Source organism: Cyanistes caeruleus, chromosome 9 (genome assembly GCF_971803275.1).
Source record: "Cyanistes caeruleus chromosome 9, bCyaCae1.hap1.1, whole genome shotgun sequence".
NCBI classification, from domain to species: Eukaryota; Metazoa; Chordata; class Aves; order Passeriformes; family Paridae; genus Cyanistes; species Cyanistes caeruleus.
In genome coordinates, this window is record NC_141709.1 from 2242240 (window position 1) to 2265182 (window position 22943).

Genomic DNA, 22943 nt, shown 5'->3' on the forward strand with positions numbered 1-22943 from the left:
TTTATTTTGGTTTTCTTTTCTGAGCTAGTCTAGCTACTGACAAAAGAACCAAAGTGTTTCATTTTGGTCCGGGTGATGCAGACCTTGTGTGCTCATGGATAACTTTCCATTTTCCTGAAGCTTCATGCATCTTTTTATTTCATTTTTTTTTCCCCCCCTCCATATTTTTCCCTGGAACCCCAAATTTTTCATCTCACACTCCCACGAGTGAAACCTGCAGAACAAGGCACCATCCTCCAAAAAAAACCTGCCTGGTTCTTTCCCCTGCTCCAACAGCACCGCTGGAGCTCCCCATCGCAACCGAGCTAACCAGAGTCAAACGAGTTAAAGACATTAATTTGTTCAATATGCGGCGCTTATCCTGGTGGGAAAATGTCCTCCCAGGAACCCAGCGAAACTGTCTGTATTATTATTCATAAAACAGGTGTAGTGTTAAGTGATCTGCCCCTCCTGACCCTCTCAGCAGACAGTGGGGTGAGATGCAGCTTTGGCTGTCCGCGTGACAGATTGCGACGCTGCCGGCTCGGCGAAGTTCGAGGGAGAGGAGGACTGACAACAGAAAAGGAAGAAGGATAAAAATGAAACGTTTTGTTAAAGCTCCCACACGGGGACATGATTTATTTTCCAGTATTTTGCTGAGAGGAGGAAAAGGAGAATTTAACAGAGCGGAGGAAAAGAGGGAAAACCCCAACATTATGGAAACGCTTTAATTTATTTTTTTTTTTCCCTCCTGAGAAAAACCCCAGGAGAATTTCAAAAGATATGAAAAGCACTGACCAAGAATCTATTTTTTAATTGAAAAGGTAATTTTTCAGGTAAAAGAGAAGTGTTTGAATACAGAAAATAAACAACCTGCTCATTGTAAAACGGTTGCTGGAATTTGAGGTGCTGCACACAGGCTCTGCTGGGGTGGTACCACACCACTCTCCTGGTCAGATGGAACAAGAGGTCACCTCCAGCTTGGGCTGCTCAGGCTTCCCCTCTAAGAGATGTAAACTTCTAAGAGCTGGTCACCAGCTGGCTGGGTTGGGTTTCTTTTCTGATTGATGCTGGTCTCAATCCACTGTTTGTAAACAAATCCAGCCCGCTGCCTGTAATATTTCGATGCTGGGAGTGATAGGATACGGTCACCAAAATGGAATTCCAGGTGGCTGCTGGACACCCTCACTCTCAGCAGTCTGTGTTCTGGGCCACAAGGTCTCCAGGCTGCAGTTTGAGCAGGGCTTTGGCCTGTTTCTCCAGATGACTATCAGGATTTTGGAAAAACTTAACACACAGCCCACCATAAAGTCCCCCACCCTGTGTCTGGCAGGGAAGAGAGACCGTGACTCTCCCTGGGGCCTCTGTGAATAAGACACCACTTGCTCATCTGAAAGTGCCACGAGCAAACCAAAGTTCTCTGCAGAGGAAACAAGTCATGGAGCAGCCCAGCTCTATCTGCAGTCACCGGGGAGCTGAGGGTTGATGCAGTCTCCTGGCTTTGGTCCCAAACCTTGGACTCCTCATTCATGTTGTAGACCTCTCTGCAGGGGTGTTGTCCCAGAGCTGTGCTTCCCCAAGCCTTGCAAAGTGTAGGAGTGGGTCTTTGGATACCCCGAGGAACAAATCCCACAGCAGCTGGGAGTAACTCACTGATGTGGTTTATCCTCCTAGGAGTTGCTGCAGAAGGACAGCAGCTTGGCATGGCTGGAGTCTCCTCAATCTTCAGCCCTGGAAAAACCTGATTTTCATAAAAGAATAGAAATCACGATCATTGATCAGCCAAAGAAAGCTTCATCCAGTCATTGGTTACCTCATGAAGTCCCTCAGAGCCTCAGATTGAGCTCAGATGATTTTTTCCTTTGGGAATGATAAACCAGCCAGGCTCTGGGAATGACTGGTGCAGGGCCATTTTCTCTTTGCCACCATGCATCACATCCCATGAGCATCCCGAGTTAGCAGCAGGTCCCCCCACCATGGACAAGCTTTGGTCTGGTGTGCAGGCCAAATGTGTCAAAGCATTTATTAATTCTGAGCTGCTCCCTCCGCAATGCTCTGTGGAGGGGGGTTAAAAAAATAGTGGAGTTTTGGGTTCTGTAGCAGCTGCTTTGGTTTCTATTGAGTGCAACAAAAGCATTTCTGGATTAAGAATAAAAAAAAGTACATCTCAAAGGATAAAATTTGGGCTGGTTTATGTTCAGTTTGACTCTGGGCTCTCTGATGGATTGAGTGATTCAGGGGCACAACCTGACACGACTCTCAGATACCAAAAGTGTGAATCCAACAGAGTGCCACCAGCACTGACCTTTTCTCAAGGACCTCTTGTCTGGACTGGGCCCTGGACTGGGCCTGGATTGGGCCTGGATTGGGCCTGGACTGGGCCTGGACTGGGCCCTGGACTGGGCCTGGATTGGGCCTGGACTGGGCCTGGACTGGGCCTGGACTGGGCCTGGATTGGGCCTGGACTGGGCCTGGACTGGGCCCTGGACTGGGCCTGGATTGGGCCTGGACTGGGCCTGGACTGCCTTCTCCATCTCACCTGAGCTTCCCTGAGATATTCTCTTTGCTGCCTGATTGCTCTGCTCCTCCCTCCCAGCTCTCTGCTGTCCCATCAGAGGCCCAGCTGGGAGGCTGGAGGGGCTGTGCTCGCCTGGGACCTCCTGGAGCACCAGAGGGCACAGGGAGGAGGGGGAGGAAGAGGAGGCTCCCCAGAGCTGCTGCTGATGGCGGTGGGAAGCAGTGTGTGTATCCCCTTTCATGGCAAGGTACATTTTGGTGGCAAGCATGATAGAGAAGCCCTGGTAAATCCCCAGGTGTTTACCAGCATGAGTGGACAAAGACCAACCTCTATCTAAGCAAGGCCAGTGGCTGCCACTTCAATTCTCTCTGCTCCCTTCCTGTGCTCTCTGTGCAATCACCTCTACCTGAGACAGGCTTGGTCTGGGGGATTTCAGTGGTAAAACGAGAGGATTTCAGTGGTAAAATGAGAGGATTTCATCACCCTGGGGCTATCTGACAGCCTCGTGGCTGTGGGCTGGTCTCTGGCTTGCCTCTCTGCCAGGCTGGCCAGCCCAGCTGGCTGTGCAGCTGCTGGTGCCTCTGAAGGGCTGTGAGGGTGGCAGAAGGAGAGGGAGGTGTGCTCCTTGCGGGGGTGAGGATGGTTCTGGTGCTGGGTGAGGCTTTTTCTTCTGCCCCTAGTTGGCTTCGGGCATTCGAGGCACCTGCATGATGCTGGCCCAGCGACTCCTGTCCCAAGGGAGGTGGCTCATGGCCATCTTCTCCCTTGGTCTCCTGCATGCCTGCTCCTGGGTGCTCCTGCATCTGCTTGGCTGGGCAGAGTTAAGGTGATGCTGGAGGAGGGATCTGGCTGCTGCTGTCTGGAGCCAGGGCAGCTGCTGAGGCTGTGGCTACCTGGGAGCCGAGTGCTGCTCATCCCCTTCCAGCAGTGAGCAGTGGGGACCTGCACAAAACACGACAGCTGGGCAGCCCCAGCGGGGAGACGGCTGGGGAAGGATGTGCAGCCCCTCTGCCAGCGTTGTGGCCTTGTTAATTCGGTTGGCAGCTTCTGTTTAATGCAGTTCTCCAGCAACACCCACTTTTTGCAACACCTGGCTGCCTGCAGACCCTACAGCTAGAAGGAGAAAGGCAAGACCTGCTTTTCCTCTGGTTTAATTCTCTTTGGCTGCCGGTGTTGTGGGCTTCTGCCCCTGCTTCAGCTCTGAGTGAGCTAATAATGGAAAATGGTCCTCAGAGGCTGTAGTGAGCTGCCTGAAATACTCCCCCCATGTTTTGTAGGTGTTGAAGGTGCACTATGGGAGTGAGGGGATTTGGAGTGTATTCCTTGCATATTTTACTGGTTCACCTGGTGATCACCTTTTGCACGAGGCCAGGTGTGCTCCAGTACCTGTGTGGGAGCTGGTGGATGTGTAAATCACAAGCTGCAGCCTCCCTGGTGTTAGACAGCCCCCAAACCTGATCCTCGTAGACCAAGCTGGGAATTGTACACGAGAGCTGCAAGGGGAGACAGTCTCCAGACCCTCCTCATATGGAGAAGAGGAGGAGAAGGAAAACCATGGGGTGGCAACATCCAGGAAGGAATGACTTCCCCTCCCAGCTGCTCCTGCATCTCTGAGCAGAGCAGATCAGGTGGGCGGTCTGAGCCTGCAAGAAAAGTGCCCTGCACAGGGACACAGATTTTAGCAGGGCTGGTGGATGGTAATCCCACTTCATGGGGCTGCCACGCCCTGGCTGTGGAAGGAAAACGTGCCCTGCACAGCTTTGTGGGTGGGATGGACAGAGTGGTGGAGCTGGGCTGGTTTGCACAGGCAAGGAAGAGCAGCATGCAGTGCTTGGAGCCCCTGGTCACGCTGCAGTCCTTGCTGGGCTGGTGACTCGGCAAGGTGGCTCCAGTGGATCTGGCTACACTTGGCTGTAGCTGCTCAGAGACCTTCAGGAGAGCCAAAGACAAAGGTGTCAGAGCCTGGTGCCTCCCTGCTGCAGCCCAGCCTTCCTGGATGCAAGTGGTCAGAGGTGTTTCACACCGACCCGTGTGACAGTACCAAGGCTTTCATGCCCGAACTCCCGGTGGAGTTACCCTGGGATCCTCAGTAGGGCTGTCCCAGGAGCGCGTTTCCCTCTCCCACGGGATTTTGGCAGGGCGGTGAGCTGCCTGTGCTAACCCGTGGCCTCTCTCCTTCCTACGAATTCCCAGAGGACACGACCTCGGTCCCTGCATCACCCACGTCATCTGTGTGTGCGGAGCACTTGGTGATGAGGATGCCCCACAGAGAGGCGGGGAGCGCATCTGCCCCTGGTGCCAAGGTCAGCGGTGAACACAGGAGGTGAGGCCCCTAAAAGCCTCCCATCCTCCGCGATCCTACAGCGGGTCCCTCGCAGCTCTGCCGCCGTTTCCCTGCTCGCCGGCCGGGGACGGGGGACCCATCCCTCCTCCGTGCCGGGGAAGCCGCGGATCCCCGTCCAGGCTGCTCCGGCAGCGGCAGGTACGCGGCCCCAGCCCCGCTGCGGAGCGCTCCGACCTGCGGGGCCGCGAAACTCCCCGGAAAAACAGCGAAACCCCCCAAAAAGCAGGAGGGAAGGGAGTGCCGGGCAGGACGGGAAAGCGCCGAGGCTGCGGGAAGGTTCCAAGTTTCATCTTCCCCGGCCGGGCGGGATCGTTCCTCCTCGGGCTTCCCCTCCCCGAAACCGATGCGGTTTGGCGGAGCTGGAGCTCCGCTTCCCCGGGGCCCCGCGGAACCGGCGCCCGGAGCGGACCGAGCCCCGCTCGGCGCCAGGGATCGCTGGCTACGAGCCCTCCGGGGCAGCTCTCCGGCTTTGCTGTTGGGATTTTTTTTGTTGTTATTATTTCTCTTTTTTTGTGGTTTGGTTGGTTTTTTTTTTGTATGTGTGTGTGTGTGTTTTTTTGTTTTGTTTTCCTCCTCCCAGCACTCATTTTGGTGAAACACTCCGGAGCAGCGGGAGCGAGGCGCCCGGGGCGATGCGCAGCGCGGGGGAGCGCATCCCCCCCGGACAGGGGACCGGCTTTCCCCAAAAACTGCCGGCCTGGGCTTCTCCTGGAAGTGGGGCTTGATTTCCAGCCGGTTTGATTACTGGGAGAGACGCGGTGGTGGGGCACCACCCTCTACCTTTTTTTTTTTTTTTTTTTTTTTTTTTCTTCCCTTTCCTTCTTTTTGGCTTTCTAAGAAAAGAAGGATAAAAAGCCAGGGAGCGGAGCGGAGCCGGGGCCAGGCCGAGCCCTGCACCCCGGAGCCGGGAAGGGCCGCCGGCCCCTCGAGGCGTGGCGGGGCCGGTGCCTGCAGCCAGGCAGGAGAGCGGGGAGGAAACTTATTTCGAGTGGGGTGGAGAGGGGAGGGCAGGGGGTGGGGGTCGGGCAGGGAGGTATCAGCTCCAGGAAATGTGCCTTGGCAGCAGTCGGACGGGCGCTTCCCCGCAGGTTGGTGCGCTCCTCTCCGGAGCCGTCCAGGGAGCCGCGGCTCGCTCCGCACCCCGGGCAGCGCCGGCGGCGGGGAGGCGAAGGGGGGCGAGACAGCCGGGGAGGCGAGAGGCGCCGCAAGACCCCCCAGGAGCGGTGCCTGCGGACGCCTCTCCCGCCGGCTCCTCGAAGGAAGGCACCGCCCGGGCCGCCCCAGGTAAGCGGCCGAGCCCCGCTGACGGCAGCCCCGCATCCTCCCGTCCCGCATCCTCCCGTCCCGCATCCTCCCGTCCGCGGCCGCGGGGGGCCCGGCTCCGGCCGCCTCCCCACGTCGGGGCTGGGGGGCTGCTGCGAGCCCGGCCGGGGCAGCGGCTGCGCGGCCGGAACGCCCCGGGGTTCTCCCCGAGGGGTTCTCCCGTCGGGAGGGAGGAGGCAGCGCGGCGCCGGCCAGCGGGCGGGCGGGGAGCCGGGGCGGGGAAGCCCCGGCCGGGGGCGGCCGGGCTGAGCGCGGTGTGTCCGGGCTGTGTTGGCAGGCGGGCGGCGCGGCCCCTCGCCCGGCCCGGCTCCCCACCATGCTGGACGGGCTGAAGATGGAGGAGAGTTTGCAGAGCGCCCTGGACCCGGCCACCCCCTTCTCCTCCTTGCTGGGTAAGTCGGGGCACCCCGCTCGCCCTCCTGGGGACCCCGCAGGGCGGGGCAGGGCCGGGCGGGCCCGAGCGATGGATGGGCACGGGGGATTAGGGAGGCCCGGGGCAGCTTTCCGAGGCTCGTTCCTGCCCGGCGCCGCGCCTCTGCCTTCGCCCGGGGTGTGCCCCCGGCGCCCGCCTTCGCCGCTCCCGCTTCGTTCCGCGATCGCGTTAAATTGTGTGTCCCCCTGGCCTCCCCTTGTAACGAAGGGCTCTCCTTCGTATCGAGCAATAAATAATTCACTTTTTCTTTTTATCTTCGTTTTAACACCGCTTTCGACCGGTCGCCCTCTTCTCTGAGCTGCGGCTCCGCTGCCGCCTTTCCAAGAGGAACGAAATTGGGGGCGATCTGCCCCCCCCGGAGCTGCCCTAAGGCACGGGTCCCTCCTGGATCCCGCAGCAGCTCCCCGCTCACCCCCGTCCCCCCGCGACCCACGAGCCCGTGCGGGGGAAGCGAGACCCGCGGGACCCTCCGTGCGCCCCTCGCCCGGCTCCTCTCCCCGGCCGCCTTTCCCTCCGCCCACCCCAGCCCCCGGCTCCTTCCCCGCAGGCAGAGCCGCGACCCCCAAATCGGTGTGCGAAGGGTGTCAGCGAGTGATTTTGGACCGGTTCTTGCTGCGCCTGAACGACAGCCTGTGGCATGAGCAGTGCGTCCAGTGCGCGTCCTGCAAGGAGCCCCTGCAGACCACCTGCTTCTACCGCGACAAGAAGCTCTACTGCAAGCTGGACTATGAGAAGTAAGTGTCGCTTGCCCCTCGGGGAGTCCCCCTCGCTCTGTTCTCACCGCCCACAGAGTGCCCAGCAAAAGCTTGTGCGGGGACTGGTGTCCCGCTGCCGCTCCCCGCTTGCCCTGCGTGTCCCGGGAGGTGTCAGCCCTTCCTTCTGCTTCTGCCCCGCGGTCTCCTTGCGGCCCCGGTTCTCCCCGTTTTTTAGAGGTGTTTCGTTGTGCTCAGGTTGTGCCCTGGGGATTGGGGGTGCTTTGTTGGGAGACCCACGGTAACCCCAGGTCTGCGCAGGGACGGAGCCGAGCGTTTTTCCCCTGGCTTTATTTTCCTACGGAACATCTGCAGGAGGAAAGTTATATCCTCCCTGACCTGGCTCTGGACGAGGCTATTATCCCAATATCCAGGGATATGGATATTGGAAATGCAGGGAAATGCTATTGCTCTCCCCCCTGGTTGGTGGGGAAACTGAGGCACTCAGCAGGAACCAGGGAAGGCCCTGCTGAATTCAGTGTTGTCTGTCACGCTGAGGCTTTTCCTGCATCCGGGTGTGTGATGGTGAAGAAATTTGGGTGTTAAAGCTCCCAGCCCTGACGCTTTCCCCTTTGGAAATGTGAGGCTGGGGGGAAAGACAGTGAGAAAATTCCTTTTCTTTTTTAAAAGAAAAACCATTCCAGTGGGAATGCGGAGAAGGCTGCTGAGTCTTTCCTCCCCTGCAGCTGCTTTCGTTTTTTCCTGCTCATCCTGCTCTTGCTGTCCTTTCCGGACCCCGCTGCCTGGCTGAGTTTTGGAGCTGTTAAATTTTTTGTTGCCTCTGGGCTGGTTGTTTCTTGAGGAGGGTGTAGGTGGGGGGCCGGATCCCTCGCTATGGCGATAGCACGGCTGTCGAAGCCCTGCAATTTAAATCCCTTTTTTTACAGCAGAAAACCGCGATCGTCGACGCTCTCGTCCCTGGCCTCCGGCGCGCTGGCGAGCGTGCCGGGGTCTAGCCCAGCTCCAGGCCTTTTTAAAGTTGGGGTTTGGGGTTTTTTTGGGTTTTTGGGGTTTTATTCCCCTCCTTTAAATCCCGTATTGTGGGTCTGAGTTTAATCACTATGGATACAAGGCAAATTGAAAGCAGAATTTGTGCGCGTGACCTTGTTTTCAAATGTTTACGAAAGAGCGGAAGAATTAGCTGCCGTGAGAGTGGAAAGGAGAGAGCTGCGCCACGGGGTGGGTTTTTGGAGGCAAAAAATTTGTTGAGGTTGGGTGCTCTGCTTGTTTGTCTGTAGAAATTTGGCTACTGGTTCCCATACATTTCCAACACGACTTAATTCTCATTTTCTGCTTTATCGGTATTTTTGTTTGGACCATCAAGGGGAAATTGGGGTGACTGTCACCCAGAAATGCCTTTCCAGCTTGCAGCACATGTGGATTTTACTCTTGACTGCAGCTTGCGAGCTCTTGAAGTGGCTCCAACCTGAAACCCTCCTGTGATGTCTGTTGGCCGCGAAAGAAATCGGTGCCGCGGTTGGCTTCTTGCTGTGCCCATCTATCTCACTGTTGGGATGGACGAGGATGATTGCAGGGAAAAAAAATGTCACAAATTTTTCCCGGGGTCCAGTGATAGCACCATTTCTCCTGGTTTATTTCCCGGTTGCTTTTGGGCTGGTGACTTTTTCCCGAGCTGGGAAGCTCAGGCTCTGCGACGGGCGGTTTCCCGAGGTGTGATGGTTTTAACCCCAACTCAGTGCTGGCCTCTTCCCCTCCTGCCCCTGCCTGCCTCTTGCCATCGTGTCATTGTCCCCTTGCATTTAATATTAATTCTTTCAGCACGTGGGTGCTGGTTTGTGTCCCCTCTCCTTTCATCCTCCCTGCAGCACTCTGCTGTGCCGGTGGTGCGACTCCTTACCTGCTGATGGCGAGGATGCAGAGCAGAGTCCCAAAGAACTGCTCCCTTTGCGCTCTGCCAAGCTTTATATAATACTCTTTATTTACCCCAAATCCTTCTTCTTTTTCCCCAAATACCCATCCTGCTTTTGAACTGAGCATTTCCCTGGGTGCAGGAGCACTGTGCCCGCCTTGGCCGCGGTGCCAGTGCCGATAGCAGGGATTCGAGAGCGCGACGCGCGGAGGAAGAGCCGCTGCCCCTCAGACTGAGCTCATTATCTCGAGCTGGTTAATTATCACAAGTGACTGACACTCCTTGCAGTGGAGAGCGGCCGATCCTCGCGGTGGCAGCGGCGTAGCTGGGCTCCGGAGGCCTCTCCGGGTGGGAGGGCTGCGTGTGGAATGCTGGGGGTGTCAGGGAAGTGATCGGGATCCAGCCTGCCGCTGTGTTCTGCGGTTGTGTTTGGTTTTGGTGGGGTTTTTTTTTTGTTGTTTTGTTGGTTTTTTTTTTAAAAAACTGAAGGAAGGGGTTTCTCTTCCAGATGGTGAGCGTTGGGGTGTTTTCCCAGGGACGAGTAGGTGCAGGATTTTTCTGTTTGAGCTCTGTTTGTCACGAGGCCGCAGAGGGTTAATGAGGGAGCGCGAGACGGCAGCTATGCCTTCGGTTATAAATACACCCATGGAAAGTGTTACGGGCGGATTTAAGCGAGCGTCTGACTCGCTGGGCTCTAGAAATCGAGGAATAATTTGTTAAAACACATGTTTCACATTTCTTTGTCTTTCACAAAGAGGAAGAACTTGGGAGAGGACTTGGAAAGGCATGGATTAAAGGCCAAGGGTGCCAGGTCAGGTCTCGGCATCTCTTGGGGGGGTGCCACGGCTCAGGGCCCACGGGCGGTTCGGATAGTGATGCTGCCTGGGAACTTGGGGAGTTGGGGGTCACTCTTGGAGCAGTTTCCCCAGCGCTGACAGGGAGGGCTCCTGGAGAGGGACGGCTCAAGCCTGTGCCCCTGGGACGGCGTCTATTTGGAGCAGAGGACGTTCGTTACAGAACATCCCGAATCCCGCGGCAGCCCCCGGCGCTTGTCCAAACCTGATAAGTCTCAACTATGACAAGGTTCAGTCTTCGCCCTGGCCGGCTCCCCGACTGCAGAGCGGCCCTGGGGACATGCCCCGGCTGTGGGGCCCCTGTGGTGGTGGTGGTCAGGGGGATGGGCTTTTGTGGTGCCAGATTTGGGGGAGCAACACCAAACCTGGCCATAAACAGGGAGGAGTGCTGGAAGCGATGGGGAAGAGTAGGGGCTGCTCTGGAGCCTTAAATTCTGCATGAGGATGGGAATCGTCGAGCCCCCTCTCACTTAGTGGCGTTTCACAGTAAGTTTTCATGGGCCGAGCAGAGCCAAGGATGTAGGGGCGACCTGGAGGCATGGGAAGATCCCCACTGCAGGTTCTGGGGGCCGGCAGCGCTGACAGCGGTGTGGTCATGACGGGGGGCGCAGCTGGGGAGCGTGGCGACGGCGGGACGGCTTGGCACGTCCCCAGCCACGGCGCAGAGCCCCGGCCCCAGCCCCGGCTGGCAGGAGCAGATGGCCAGCACATCTCAGAGCAGGCCTGGCATGTGGGCGCCGGCAGTGGAGGGGCGGCTGCAGCCCCCGAGCCGCCACCGCCGTGCCGGGCTCCCCGGCCGAGGCAGGCAGTTGTGTGATGCTCGCCCTGTCTTCGCACGGCTTGATGGCTCTGTGCTCTTGCCAGCTTCCGTGCCATCGTCGCGGGGCTCTCCTCGCCTGCCTCCCGAATCCCGCGCTGAGGGAGTCACGGGCTCGTGTGGGTGCCGCCACCTCCTCCTCTGTGAGTTAAAATGTGAGGTCGCGTCCGGTTGCAAAGGGAAAAAATAAAAAACCCTTCCGCCCTCACGGTGTTTCTGCTCTGCAGAAGAGTGCACGGCGTCTTCACCTGGTGGACGAGCCTGAGCGTGGTCCTGCCAGGCCAGGGATGGATCTGCAGGCTCGGGACAGTCTCCTCTGGAGGCTCCTCTGGCAGCTGCTGCTGTGGAGGAGAGAGGGGGAAGAGGTTTGGAGCATGGTGGCTGTTTATCCTGCCTAACGTGGATAATGAATGTAATTGTGCAATTAGCTGCGAGCCCTGGCGCTGCTTCCCCAGCCCGGAAGGGCTGTGTTGGGAATTATCCCAGATGGATCGAATGGAGGTGGTGCTGGACAGTTCAGCACAGGTCCCAGGTGTGGTGGGTTTGTCCTGGTGGTTTGCAGTCCCTTCTCTCACTTGAAGTGGGACTTTCTGTGCTTTTTGTGGTTGATGGGAGAGAACTGTCCCTCCAGAGAGCCACAGGTCAGCCCATCTGCAGTCCAGCCTGTTCTCTGGAGGCCCGTTTCCCTCCTTGTAGAGCATCCTGTGGAAAGGATGATGCTGACTTGGGTTTCTCCAGCTGGCCAGGCACTGGGAGCAGTCAGGCTGGCCTGGACAGGGTGGCAGAGGATGTGCCAGCTCAGAGGCACGACGTCCCTCTTGGTGGTCCCTCTTCTCCCGTCTCTGTCTTTCCCTCTAGTGCTTCCCATGCTTCTTGCCTGCTCTCCATCCCCACCTAGACCTCATCTCCTGTAGCAAACACCTCTCTGTCCTCACCCACAGCTCCTGGAGGAATAGTGCTGACTCCTTGTGGGCTGGGAGGAGTGTGGCTGTGGGGCAGCCGAATCCCCACCAGGGATGGTTGGTACTGCTGGGCTGGGACCAGGCACTGCCTCTCTTGGGGTTTTTTTTTGTTATTAACTCAACTTTTTGTGCAGGCAGGGGGTGGGAAGGCAGGGGAGCAGTGGGAGTTACAGAGGCCACTGTGGGATCCATGCTGGAAATGCCAGGAATTGCCTCCATCTCCACCAAGCCCTGTCCTCTCACTTGTGGGGCTCCCCCTTTCCAAAGGGAGCAATGGAGAAATTTGGTGTCTTTCCCCTCCTCTCGGCCCTTAATTAGATTTGTCCTACAATTAACATGTCATAGAAAGGCCTAAAATTGAGTGAGGTTTGGCAGATTGGGAGGGAGGTGCTCTCTCCCTCCATGGTGGGGACAGGGGTCGTTTTGGGGTGATCCCATTGGCAGTGGGATCCTGGAGATCCCTGGAGACTGCAGGTTGGTACCATCAGACCTGAGCATCCTTGGGACTCCTCATGGTTTCTTCCATCTCATTTTGGACACATTACAATTATTTTTTTATAACCTCTTTTTGCCACTCTACGAGCTGGTGCTCCCTGATGGGGGTCTTAAAGCTGTGGGAATCACTTCAGGTTTTTGCAGTCCCGATGAAGGCACCAGAAAGAAGTCGACTGGGGAAGAAAGAGGGGTTTGTTTGGTTTTGATGAGAATTTTGTCTCCACCAGCTGGAGAGACAGCTGGGGTCCTCTCCTGCCCCAGCTCGCCAGCCCTCGCCTCGCCGGTTCTTCACCTGCTCGCAGCCGCCAGGCGCAGGGAGGGATTTACCGAGCTGGGGATTTCAGAGAGCCCACAGCTCGGTTTCTTGCTCGGTGCTTCCTCAGGGAGCCTTCCAGCAGGCTCTGAACCTGATGGGGTGGCCACTCCAGCTGATTTGGGAGCGGGTGGCGGTGCTGGGTGTGGGCTGTGCTGAGGCTGCCCAGCATGCCAGCAGGGCTTGCCGGTGGCTGCATGTGCTCCTTGGGAGTCTGATCCCTGCTGGCTGTCCCCATCCCCACTGGCAGCAGTGGGATGGCCCCTATGTGCCCAAACCCACGGCAGTTTCTGATTCTGATGCTGCACGCTCACCCCAGGATGTGGCAAGGAGGACCCCAAAGCCCTGTCTGCCTTGGAGCAGGAGTTGAGAGAATTTGGGGTCTGGGGCTGATCTTCTGCTCACAAAGGTGCTGGTCCTGCTTCTGGCTGAGAAGGGGGAAAACCCAGCAGTTTGGAACTGGATTCACAGTTCCCCACTTCCTGGTGAACCTCGTGGTTCTCTTCCTCATGTCTGAGGAAGAGGAGGCTGCAGCCAAGGTGGAGGGAGGTGGGAATGAGAATTGCCCTGGGTATTTTTCTCCTGAGGATGTTCTTTGTCTCTTTGTGCTCTCTTGACTCTGGCTCGAGCCCCTGTGGATGCAAACACGAAGAAGCAGGGATGGGGCCTGGGCTGGAGGACTGTGCTTTTACCTGCAATTCAATCAAGCACCTCCTCCATAGCAGGAGTGAGGAAGATATTTAAAGCAGGGAGGAAAAATATTTGGATTTTACTAGGGGAAAATACTGGGGTCAAGCCAGTTTAATTTTTTATTTTTTTTTAGTACAAATGTGTTTTTGTGAGAAATTTGAATTTCTGTGCATTTGTTTGAGATTTCAGAAGGGGAGGGGTGATGGGGAGGCTAGCAGCGCTCTCCGTCATGGCAAACCCTGTGACAACCCCTAGTTTTGTTCCTCAACACTTTTATCCTGGATGGAATCCTGCTTCCTGGCAGAAAGAATCCAGCTGGTCTGTGGTTATCTTCTCCTGGGGTTGTTGGCCCTCAGGGGCAAAGGATGCACCCGTGTTGGCTTACGTGTCTCTGCGAAACCGGCAGGCATCTCATTGCAGCTCTGTTTGAGGTTTGCTGTTTGTTTTTGTAGGGTTTTTTTTCTGGGTGTTTTTTGAGATGGTCAAACCTTGGTTACCCAGGAGAGGAGTTCTGTAATTCCTGGCTTCCCACCTCAAATATTTACGGACAGCCAGATGCCAAAGCTTTTGCAAAAGGCGCGGGGCAGGCTGAGCTGTGCCGTGCTGGGACTGTGCAGGGCACAGTGCTGGGCTGATGGCACCCAGCTCCCTTTATCTGGGGGGTTTTCTGTCTGGTGGCTCTGTCTTTTTGTTTATCTGGGATTTTTCTGGGGTCTTATTAACAAAAGACCACTTTCTTCAGCTTGTCAGGGACCCTTCAGGTGTTGGATGTTTTGTAGGCTGGCTGGCTGAAAATGGGAGTTTCTCCCACGGAGGTTGGAGCTTTCAGGAGGGTGATGTGTGAGTTTCCGAGTGCAGGGGTGAAATCATGTCATGTTCAATGCAAACAATTTATTTTCTCCTGCTGCCTTTTACTTGCATGCACCTGCCTGTTTTCAGTAGGGTGTTTCAATATGATCCTGTTTTTTGGGGCCAGGTCTTCTGCACCAGTGCCTGGTCTGGGTACAATGGACCATGGCTGCATGCAAGAGAAAGAACTGAGAGTTGGCTCTGTCACCTGTGAAATGGAGCTGGAAATAAAAATCTATCTGAAAAAATGCATCTTGCTGGGCGAGTTTGGATGCTGGATATGAATCCTCTGTGTCTCTCCAGGTCTGCCCAATTTTTACATCACCCTCGCCTTTGTCTTTTCCACCTTGGGCTACCTTTGACCACAGGCGAGCCAGAATTTGTGTTGCCGCTCCTCCCAGGCACAAACTGGTGTGATTAAAGTACAGATTGGTAGGAGAAGGCCCAGATCAGTAGGAGAACCCTTCTCCTCTGTGTCCCAGCCCATCCCAGCAGGCAGCGATGTCAGAGGGTCCCGGTGGCTCCCTGGCTGCAGATGAGTGTTTCTCCCTTCATGGAGACATCCTGCTCTTCCTCAGGGAGAACACCTGGGCAGGGGATGCTGGAGGGAATGCCTGGAAGGGCAGGGGGTGCTGAAGGGAATGCCTGGAAGGGCAGGGGATGCTGGAGGGAGTGCCTGGAAGGGCAGGGGATGCTGGAGGGAACGTTTGGAAGGGCAGAGGATGCTGGAAGGAATGCCTGGAAAGGCAGGGGATGCTGGAGGGAATGCCTGGAAGGGCAGGGGATTCTGGAGGGAACACCTGGAAAGGCAGGGGATGCTGGAGGGAATGCCTGGAAGGGCAGGGGATGCTGAAGGGAATGCCTGGAAGGGCAGGGGATGCTGGAGGGAACGCCTGGAAGGGCAGGGGATTCTGGAGGGAACGTTTGGAAGGGCAGAGGATGCTGGAAGGAATGCCTGGAAGGGCAGGGGATGCTGAAGGGAATGCCTGGAAGGGCAGGGGGTGCTGAAGGGAATGACTGGAAGGGCAGGGGATGCTGGAGGGAACGCCTGGAAGGGCAGGGGATGCTGGAGGGAACGCCTGGAAGGGCAGGGGATGCTGGAGGGAACGCCTGGAAGGGCAGGGGATGCTGGAGGACGCTTCCTCAGCCAGTCCTTGCTCTTTGCGAACCCATCGGGGCTCAGCATTGATCCTCCCCAGCTGTCTCCCTGTCACTGCTGTCCCCACATTGTCTCTTGCCTCTCCCTACCCCTCTCCTTCCCTCGTGGGCTTCATTTCCTAACGCCGTCCTTGACAGCGGAACAAATCCCTTTTCACGGGACCGGCGCTCCATTGTCCCCCGCCCCCGCTGCCACCGTGCAAAATCCCCCTGCCCGCTACGTCTGTTCCTCTGGAATGACAACCACCATCTCAGTGGGGTGGAGAGCCCCTGAAATCCCTCTGGGCAAGGTTCCCTGCCCTGTAAGGGAGAAAAGTGGGGTCTTTAAAAGCATAAGAGGCGAGGGCGATTCCTGGAGAATCCATTGTTGGGATGCAATTGATCTCTTTGGGAGGTGCATCCTCTCCTCTGATGTTGTGCTCCAGAGATCCTTGGATGGACCTGGAGCCTCTGTGTCCAAGGACTCCTTCCTTCCTGCCTGGGGCCAGTGGGGCCATGCTATAAGTTGATTTTTCGCCGCATTTCAGCCCAAGGTGGTTGAGCAGGAAGAGGAAGGTGGGAATTTTCTCTTTGCTACTGAAAGCTCAGGGAAGCCTTTGGCTGGAAAAATTTGGAAAGGGGAGAGAAACAGGTTAAGGGAGACCTGGAGGCAGTTTTTGGCTGCAGCAGCTTTTTTGATTTGAAAGGGTCAGTGTTGTCATTTCTTGCCTCCAACCCCTGCCATGGTAAAATCATAGGGGTGCTTTTGTTGGCAAAATTTCTGCTTGGAATTCACTGGCTCTGTTAAGCCTTTAATTCTGGAAAACTGCATCTTGGCTATGAAAAGGGTTATTAACCCCTGCAGTGATTTCTCCAGATGGAAGGAGGGCAATGTCACATGTTTGGGGTGACTGAGATGATTAAATTCATGGGTGCTGCTAGTGGAGGTGGTTTGTTGAGGAACAACCCCAGAAGTCCTGCCTGATGATTTCTGTGTTGAGCCTGGGTTGGAATTGCCCTCAGACATGCTTCTGGGGCATCTTTTCTGGGCATCTTTTCCATTTCTGGTCCTGGAGAATCAACAGGAGAGGAGGGGATGTCAGCTGTGCTCTGTTGTCAGGTGTGTAGGAGCCCAGCCCTGTGCTGGGTGCTGAGGAGGGGATGACAGCCTCCTTTCCCCTTACACACCACTTTCTGTAGGTTCCTGCAAGGGTTGAAGGGGAAGAAGAGGCTCACCCAGGATTCAGCCAAGCCTAGGTGTGAATTGCCCCATGGAAATGCCAAACTCCCAAGTTTTGGCTGCAGGGAGAGCAAGATGTTGCTCACCTGAGCAGTATCCTTGAGCCCAGCCATCCTCTTGGCTGGGGTGTTTGTGGACTCTGGAGTGGTGGGATGGCCCAGGCTTTTGTGTCTGGAGTCCCACCTGTGCCAGAGGGGTGACCAGCTGGGCTGGAAATCCTGAATTATTGAAATCTTGGCATCTCCTCTGGCCAGCAGCTCGCAGCAGTGGTATCGAGCAGACCCTTTTAAGTGGCACTTCGGATGTGGGAGCTTGGTTAGGAAATCATTAAGTGCCTGAAACTTCTCGGTGCCTGCTCAGGTGGATGCTGCTCCTTCCCTCTGCACCCGTAATTATGAGAGGCTGAGAGAGCAACCTCAGTGGACTGGCATAAAAGTTTAATGAAGCTTAAAGTCTTGTGGGTCGGGCTCTTGAGTCTGAGCTTGTTTCAGCTCTGGATCTGGGGAGGAGGGCTAACCAGAAAGGAGGAGAGGATTCCTGCACGCATTACCTCAAGGACATTAAACCCCACGTTGATGGGAGGAGCTGTTCTGGAGATGGATGAGGAGAAAGTAATGAAAGAAGGCATCAGAGATGGGTGAAAGTGGGTGAAGGGCCCTGCCTGGTGAATCCAGCTCCAGGTGAGATGTTTATCCTTGGCAGTGGATAAACATCTCACCTGGAACATCTCACCATCTCACAACAGTGGCTGCCCATGACAGGGATGACATTTTTCTGGCCCCTGCTGTGCCAGATGCCCTGTTTGCCTCACCCAGCTCCTGGGGGCGATGCTCTGGGCTGGGGAGGGTTGTTGGGATGCCAGGATGCCACTGTGTGGGACACAACAAGTTCCATGGCATTGCTCCGTGGCCAGCCGGGTTCAGAGGCGCTGATGCCACCCATCCTTATCCCAGCAGGAGGACGTGAAGTGATGAATCTGGCTGCTAAAGCAGAGGCCCAAATCCCAGCTCTGCTGGGATGGCCCATCCCCATCCTCCAGAGGAAGTGCAGTTTCCCTGCCAATAATGTCTTTATGCTATTTCCAACCACATAACAAAACATCCCAGGAACTCCCTGAATCCTTGGCTTTTAGAGTAAGTATACCCCCACCTTGAACTGATTTATTTTTGCCTGTTTTGGCACTTCTGTCTCCAAGCATCAGCCGTGATCCTTCCCTCCCCGGCCTGATGCTTGCAGAGCACCATTCTCAGGCCAAGCAGCCTCATTTTGGGGTGATGCTTTGCAGGTCTCCTTCATCAGCCCAGGACGTGTATCAGGCACATTGTGGGTGAAAGGTGCTGATGGAGCAACACCCAAATCTACGCCTTTCCCTTTAGTTCCCTTGTGCTGGAAAAGTGCAGCAAAAGTCAACCAACGATGCATCTTGCCGAAGCTGCATTTTTTTTTCCATGAGGATTAGTGGTTCAAGAGCGGGGATTTTCAAACTGACAAGCTCTTGGCAGAGAAATAATTACAGGCTTTTTTATCCTTTGTATTTCCTAAGTAGTTCTAAATAACTTTTCCCCTTGAGGCATTTTTTAAGTCTAAAATACAGGGGGAAAAAAATGTGAATTTCCTTAGTGTCCTTGAAAATATGCAAGATGTTTGTGGAGACCATTTAAGTTTCAGCTATAAGGTTTTCTGCCTGCGTTTTTCTCTTTAACCACGTCCAATCAACCAGAGTTTCTTGGCTGGTGATGCTTCAGAAATGGATCTTAGGAATTGGAGATTGAGGGAGATAGATGTGATCACTCCTTGGCCACCTCAGGAATGCGAGTTTTGCCTCTCCAGTATGTTCCCCGGGGTTTTTTACCCCACTCCTTGCTGTAAGAGAGGATTTCTGGGGCTGGTGGGGTGGGTTTTTCTTGTCAGTGTCTATTATTTGATTCCTCCAGGGTGCTGTGTGTCCCTCTGGGAAGCCATGGCCATCCCCCTTTCCTCAACATCCCGCAGCATTTCCAGGAGCTCCAGAGCCCAGCAGGGTTCACCCAGCCCTATCCTCTGCTGGCTCCTCTTCCTTGCCTCTACCTCCATCCTGAATGCTTTGCCCAGTCTTTTTAATTTAAAAAACAGACAAGAGTGATGTGAAAAAAAACTCCTGGGGTGGTGGGGGGAGCAGCTCCAAGACACACATGAGCTTGTGCCTTTCATCCCTGGAAAAATTCACCTCCTGTGAGTTTCCACCGGAGCCCTTAGTGTGGTACCCTCATTTTCTCAGCACCTCTGTGCTGCACCACGTTTTACCATGCCTGGAGCTCTTTTTACCCCTGCTCTTTTGTCCCTCTTAGAAGAGGCTGCTGTCCCAAATCTCAGCTATTCCATGCCTGACCAGGTATCCATTCATCCCTAATTCCTGCTTGTGATGCCACGGGGGGGACCTGGGAGGACCCGCTGGCGTTTGCACTCACTGCAATATCACAGGGCAGTGCTGGGGCTGCATTATTGCATCTGCTGTCAGGGCAGTGCCTGGGTGCTCCCCTGGGATTGCTGCTGCAATATTCCTGCCGTGGGCAGGCTGCTGTTAATAACAGCATTGCTCTACCTTGGCTTTATTAAGTGAGGGAATCCTCCCGTCCTTACACCCCGGGCACAATGGGGTCTGGCCTTTAGGGTGAGAGGGAAGGAGGTGGGAGCAGAGAGGGGGGAGTGTTTGGAGTAATGAGAGATGCTTGGTGAAGAGTGGGGCATTGCCAGGATGGGGGATATCTTGATGAGGACCCTCTGCAAAACCCCCCTGTGGGCTCTGCCTGACTCACCCCACTCCTCCCAGCCCTTCATCTCCCTTGGGGCTATGGTGTCTAGAGAGTGGGGCGTTGAATGCCTTGCTTCCCCTCTTCCCCCTTCTGCTTAAGACACTTTTAGGGGACTTCAATTCTGGTGGAGCCAGTGAGGAGGCCACAAGGGAGCTCCACAAAGCCCCTTGTGCCCTGCAGATGTGGCAGGTGACTCTGCAGGGGAATGCATGGTGCCAGGAGGGGACCTGCCCGTCCTGTCCCTCTGCTGCCTCAGCCATCATTTCTCAGGGGAAGGGTTTTGGGGTTTTTTTTTCTCAGCTTCCCCTGTCCAGACGCTGCGAATCCCACTAAAACTTTTGACTGGAGCAGGGATTAGGTGCTCGGGTTTCAGCCCTTGTCTGCAAGTGGTGTAAACTTTCTGCCGGGGCTCAAGTGACATTTTGTGGGAGATAGGAGAGTATTAAGTGTTGGTCCTTGCAGATAAAAATAGCTGCTGGCCCGACGACATTTTCTGTCGTCTTGTCAGTGCTCCATCGCCACGCTGGGCTTTTCTCATCACCAGGTGCTAGGGGCACCCAAATCCCCACCCAACCTGGTCCCACCCTCGGCATCCTCACCTGCCTCCCCAGCACCACCTGGCCTGGACAAGGGTGGGCACTGGCTGTAGGGCTGAGGCCAAACTCGGACAGGAGCAGCAGGTTTTGTGTTCCCAGGGGTTGGAAGGAAACACCAAACCCAGGATCCCTCTCGCCCTGGAGTCAGGAGTCCAAATTGCTGATTACTGCACACCTCAGCGCAAGGAGGGGAGCTCTCCTGCTCGAGGAGTCCTTGTGTGCGCACACGTGGCCGCCTGCCTGTTTTTCCCGTTGCTGTGTTTCCCAGCTGATGTTTTTGTCCCGAGGTTACGGCCGGAGCTGGCTCGGGGCCCTTCAGCAGCATCGGCAGAGCTGACTCTTGCTGCTCCAGAAATGCGGGGCCAGGAGAAAGGAAAGGGAAGGAGAGGAGGAGGAGGAGGAGGAGGAGGAGGAGGAGGAGGAGGGAGAAGCAGGGTTCTCCTTGGTTCTGGCTTGCTGCTGAGCTGTGACCAGATCTGCTGCTGGGAGAGGCTCTCTCAGCCTGCCTGGCCTGCACCTTCCCCAGCTCTGCTCTGGAGCGGCATCCACCCGCTCCATCTCCAAAAAACAGCCGGCGTGGCTCTGGGAGAGCTGGGGTATGGCTGGGAGGGTGGCAGCAGGGACAAGTTCTCCTCCTGTTGAGCCTCTCTTCCTCACAGCTGGGCCAGGAAATCTCCTGGTGTTGGACTCTATGGACTGGGCATCCTTTGAGGGTGCCTTGATTCCATCTGCTTGTTCTTCTGAGCGATGATTCTCTCATCGCTCACCCAAGGACCACTTCATGGGGAGAGCTGCACAGTCAGGCTGGCTTCAGTGCAAATTCTCAATTGCAGCCCTTAAATACCTTTCTCAAACAAGTGGGAAGCATTTGGGAGCAGCATCTTTTCCACATTCCCTTGGCTCTCTGGTTCAAGGCCCACCTGCTCCTGGGGCTTTCATCATCTTGCCTGGTGCCCTCCATCAGCTGAAGCATCTCTCCTTCCAGAAATAAGGAACAAGGTCCTCCTCGCGTGTCTGGAGCCAAACCAATGTGGTGGCACTTGGCCACTTACAGTAGTGGGCGATTACTGAGCCCCTGCCAGGAATTCTTCCAGTGGGATCGGGAATGCTCTCGGGTGTTAAATTTGTCCTGCAGTGTGCAACCTCTGAGCAGAGCCCGCCGTGTTTTGTAACGGGTCATACGATGCCGGCCACGGCAGCCGCCTGCCCCATGCTTCAAGGTCAGTGCTGAGCTTGGGGCCACAGGGGCAGCTCCTGGCTGCAGCCCTTGCTGCCTTCTGTGCCTCTCCTGGGCTCTGCTCCCTCCTGGGGCAAAGCCTCAGGAGCTCAGGCTTGGAGCTGGAGGCTGTTTACCCCCATCTGGTGAGGCTGCAGCCCTTTTTGGCTTCTGTTCCCCTCCCCAGGGGCAAAGCCTCCAGCACCTTGGGAGCTCAGGCTGTTCTGTCCCACTTGGAGAGGCTGCAGCCCACATCTCAGGATGTCTCCTTGCAGGATGTGCTCCTGGGGTGCAAACCCTGCCCATATCTCGTGTGCCCCCAACCCGCTGTCTCTGCACCTGCAAACCACTGCCCTCAGCCAGAGCTCGGGCAGGTGCAGCTCCTGAGGGTTCTGCCAAGGACAGGACCTTCCAGGATACCTCTGGACAATATTCCTTCGTTTTCCTTGCCTTAACACACAGCCCAGTAAGGAATTTATCCCTGAAGCGAGGGAACTGCTGAGTGGAGAAGGGTCTGGCAGAGGTGAGGAGTGTGGGGTCTGTCGTGATGAATAATCAGTGGTGCTGCTGCCTGCTCTGTCCCATGGCTTCCAGCCTCCCACAGGAAATGGGAATTCCCAATGGGAACAGCCTCCCATGGTCTTTACCAATAAATAAATGTTTTAGGCCCATCATTGTTTCAAGGAATTAGAAGGGACTGTTCAGGACAGGCCTTTAAGTAAGAATTAAAGGTTTCAGATATTAATGGGCAATTGGCCCTCACCAGTTCTCTTGTTACACAAACGTTCCATTTATAATTTGGGCCCAAGCTGGGATGTGCTGAGAGATGCTCAGGCTGCAGCCTGCACACGGGGGTTAACGTGGTGCTCTCTCCTGCCAGAAAATAATAAAAGCCAGGGACTGTCTAGGGATTGTGCATGAAGGATTAGGGAAGAGGATATGCACGGGCCTGTCTGCAGCTGGTTGAAGTCTAGTGCAGAGGGGTGAGCCTGGAAATCATTGTTTTCTGGTGGCTGTGAGGGGGCCAGCATGGAAAGGGATGTCTCCTAAAACCTGGGGATCTCCACAGCCCGGCTGATGTTTTCAGCGGGAGGCAGCGAGCGGATCCTGTCTCCCTGAGAGACGTCTGTGCTGGCCAGGAGGGAGGAAGCACTGTGGTGTGGATGTCTCTGCCTCTGCTTTCCAGGTGTTGCAGTTGTTCAGCGCGAGTGGAGATGCTGAGCTCAAGGGGTGGGTTTTTTTTTGGTGTCAGTGGAACATGCTGGACTCTGGGGAGCAGAGTTTAGGGGTTTTCTGAGCTTGCTGGGATCTGGGGAGCAGGGTTTTTGCTGTGAATAGACTCTGTTGGACTCCAGGGATTGGGTTTTTGGTCTGAGCAGAGGATGCTCCAGGGACCAAAGTTTTCCACCTTTCTGTTCTCTTTCGGATTCTGCCGGGATTCTGGCTTCATCCACAGTATTATCTGTGACCTTTTGGCTTTTGAAGCCACGAGTCCTAAAAAGTCAGGAAGTTCAATGAAATCCTTGCCTTGAGAGGAAGAATGCAGAAGGGTCTTGTGTTTGTTTGACTTTGGTGCTGGCAGTGCTGTTCCCTGAAGTGGTCACCTGGAGCTGGCTCAGGAAGCCACAGCTCTTCAGGTTTGAGGGATCATGAAGATTTCCCAGCATCAGGCATCTACCCTTAAGGATTTCCCTTTGCAACCACCACGCTCGTGGCGGGTGCCTGCTGAGATGGAGAGCATCGGAATTCCCCAGGGCAAGTCA

At 55.7% G+C, this 22943-nt stretch overlaps 1 protein-coding gene and 1 long non-coding RNA gene across 2 annotated transcripts in view; one reads left to right on the forward strand and one right to left on the reverse strand.

The window, feature by feature from the left end:
- Positions 1-699: 699 nt before the first annotated feature.
- LOC111932642 (uncharacterized) lies at positions 700-2663 on the reverse strand. The gene is made up of 2 exons (XR_002866245.2): positions 2519-2663; positions 700-1720 (listed from the first exon to the last, which is right to left on the reverse strand). It is a non-coding gene; the product is annotated as an uncharacterized LOC111932642 (long non-coding RNA).
- LMX1A (LIM homeobox transcription factor 1 alpha) overlaps positions 2660-22943 on the forward strand; it is a 46725-nt gene continuing 26441 nt past the window's right edge. Inside the window, exons 1-5 of the mRNA XM_086842499.1 lie at positions 2660-2744; positions 4691-4820; positions 5930-6125; positions 6442-6556; positions 7145-7331. Coding sequence (XP_086698625.1) covers positions 4750-4820; positions 5930-6125; positions 6442-6556; positions 7145-7331 — 569 coding nt within the window. The 5' untranslated portion in view covers positions 2660-2744; positions 4691-4749. The remainder of the gene's footprint in view (positions 2745-4690; positions 4821-5929; positions 6126-6441; positions 6557-7144; positions 7332-22943) is intronic.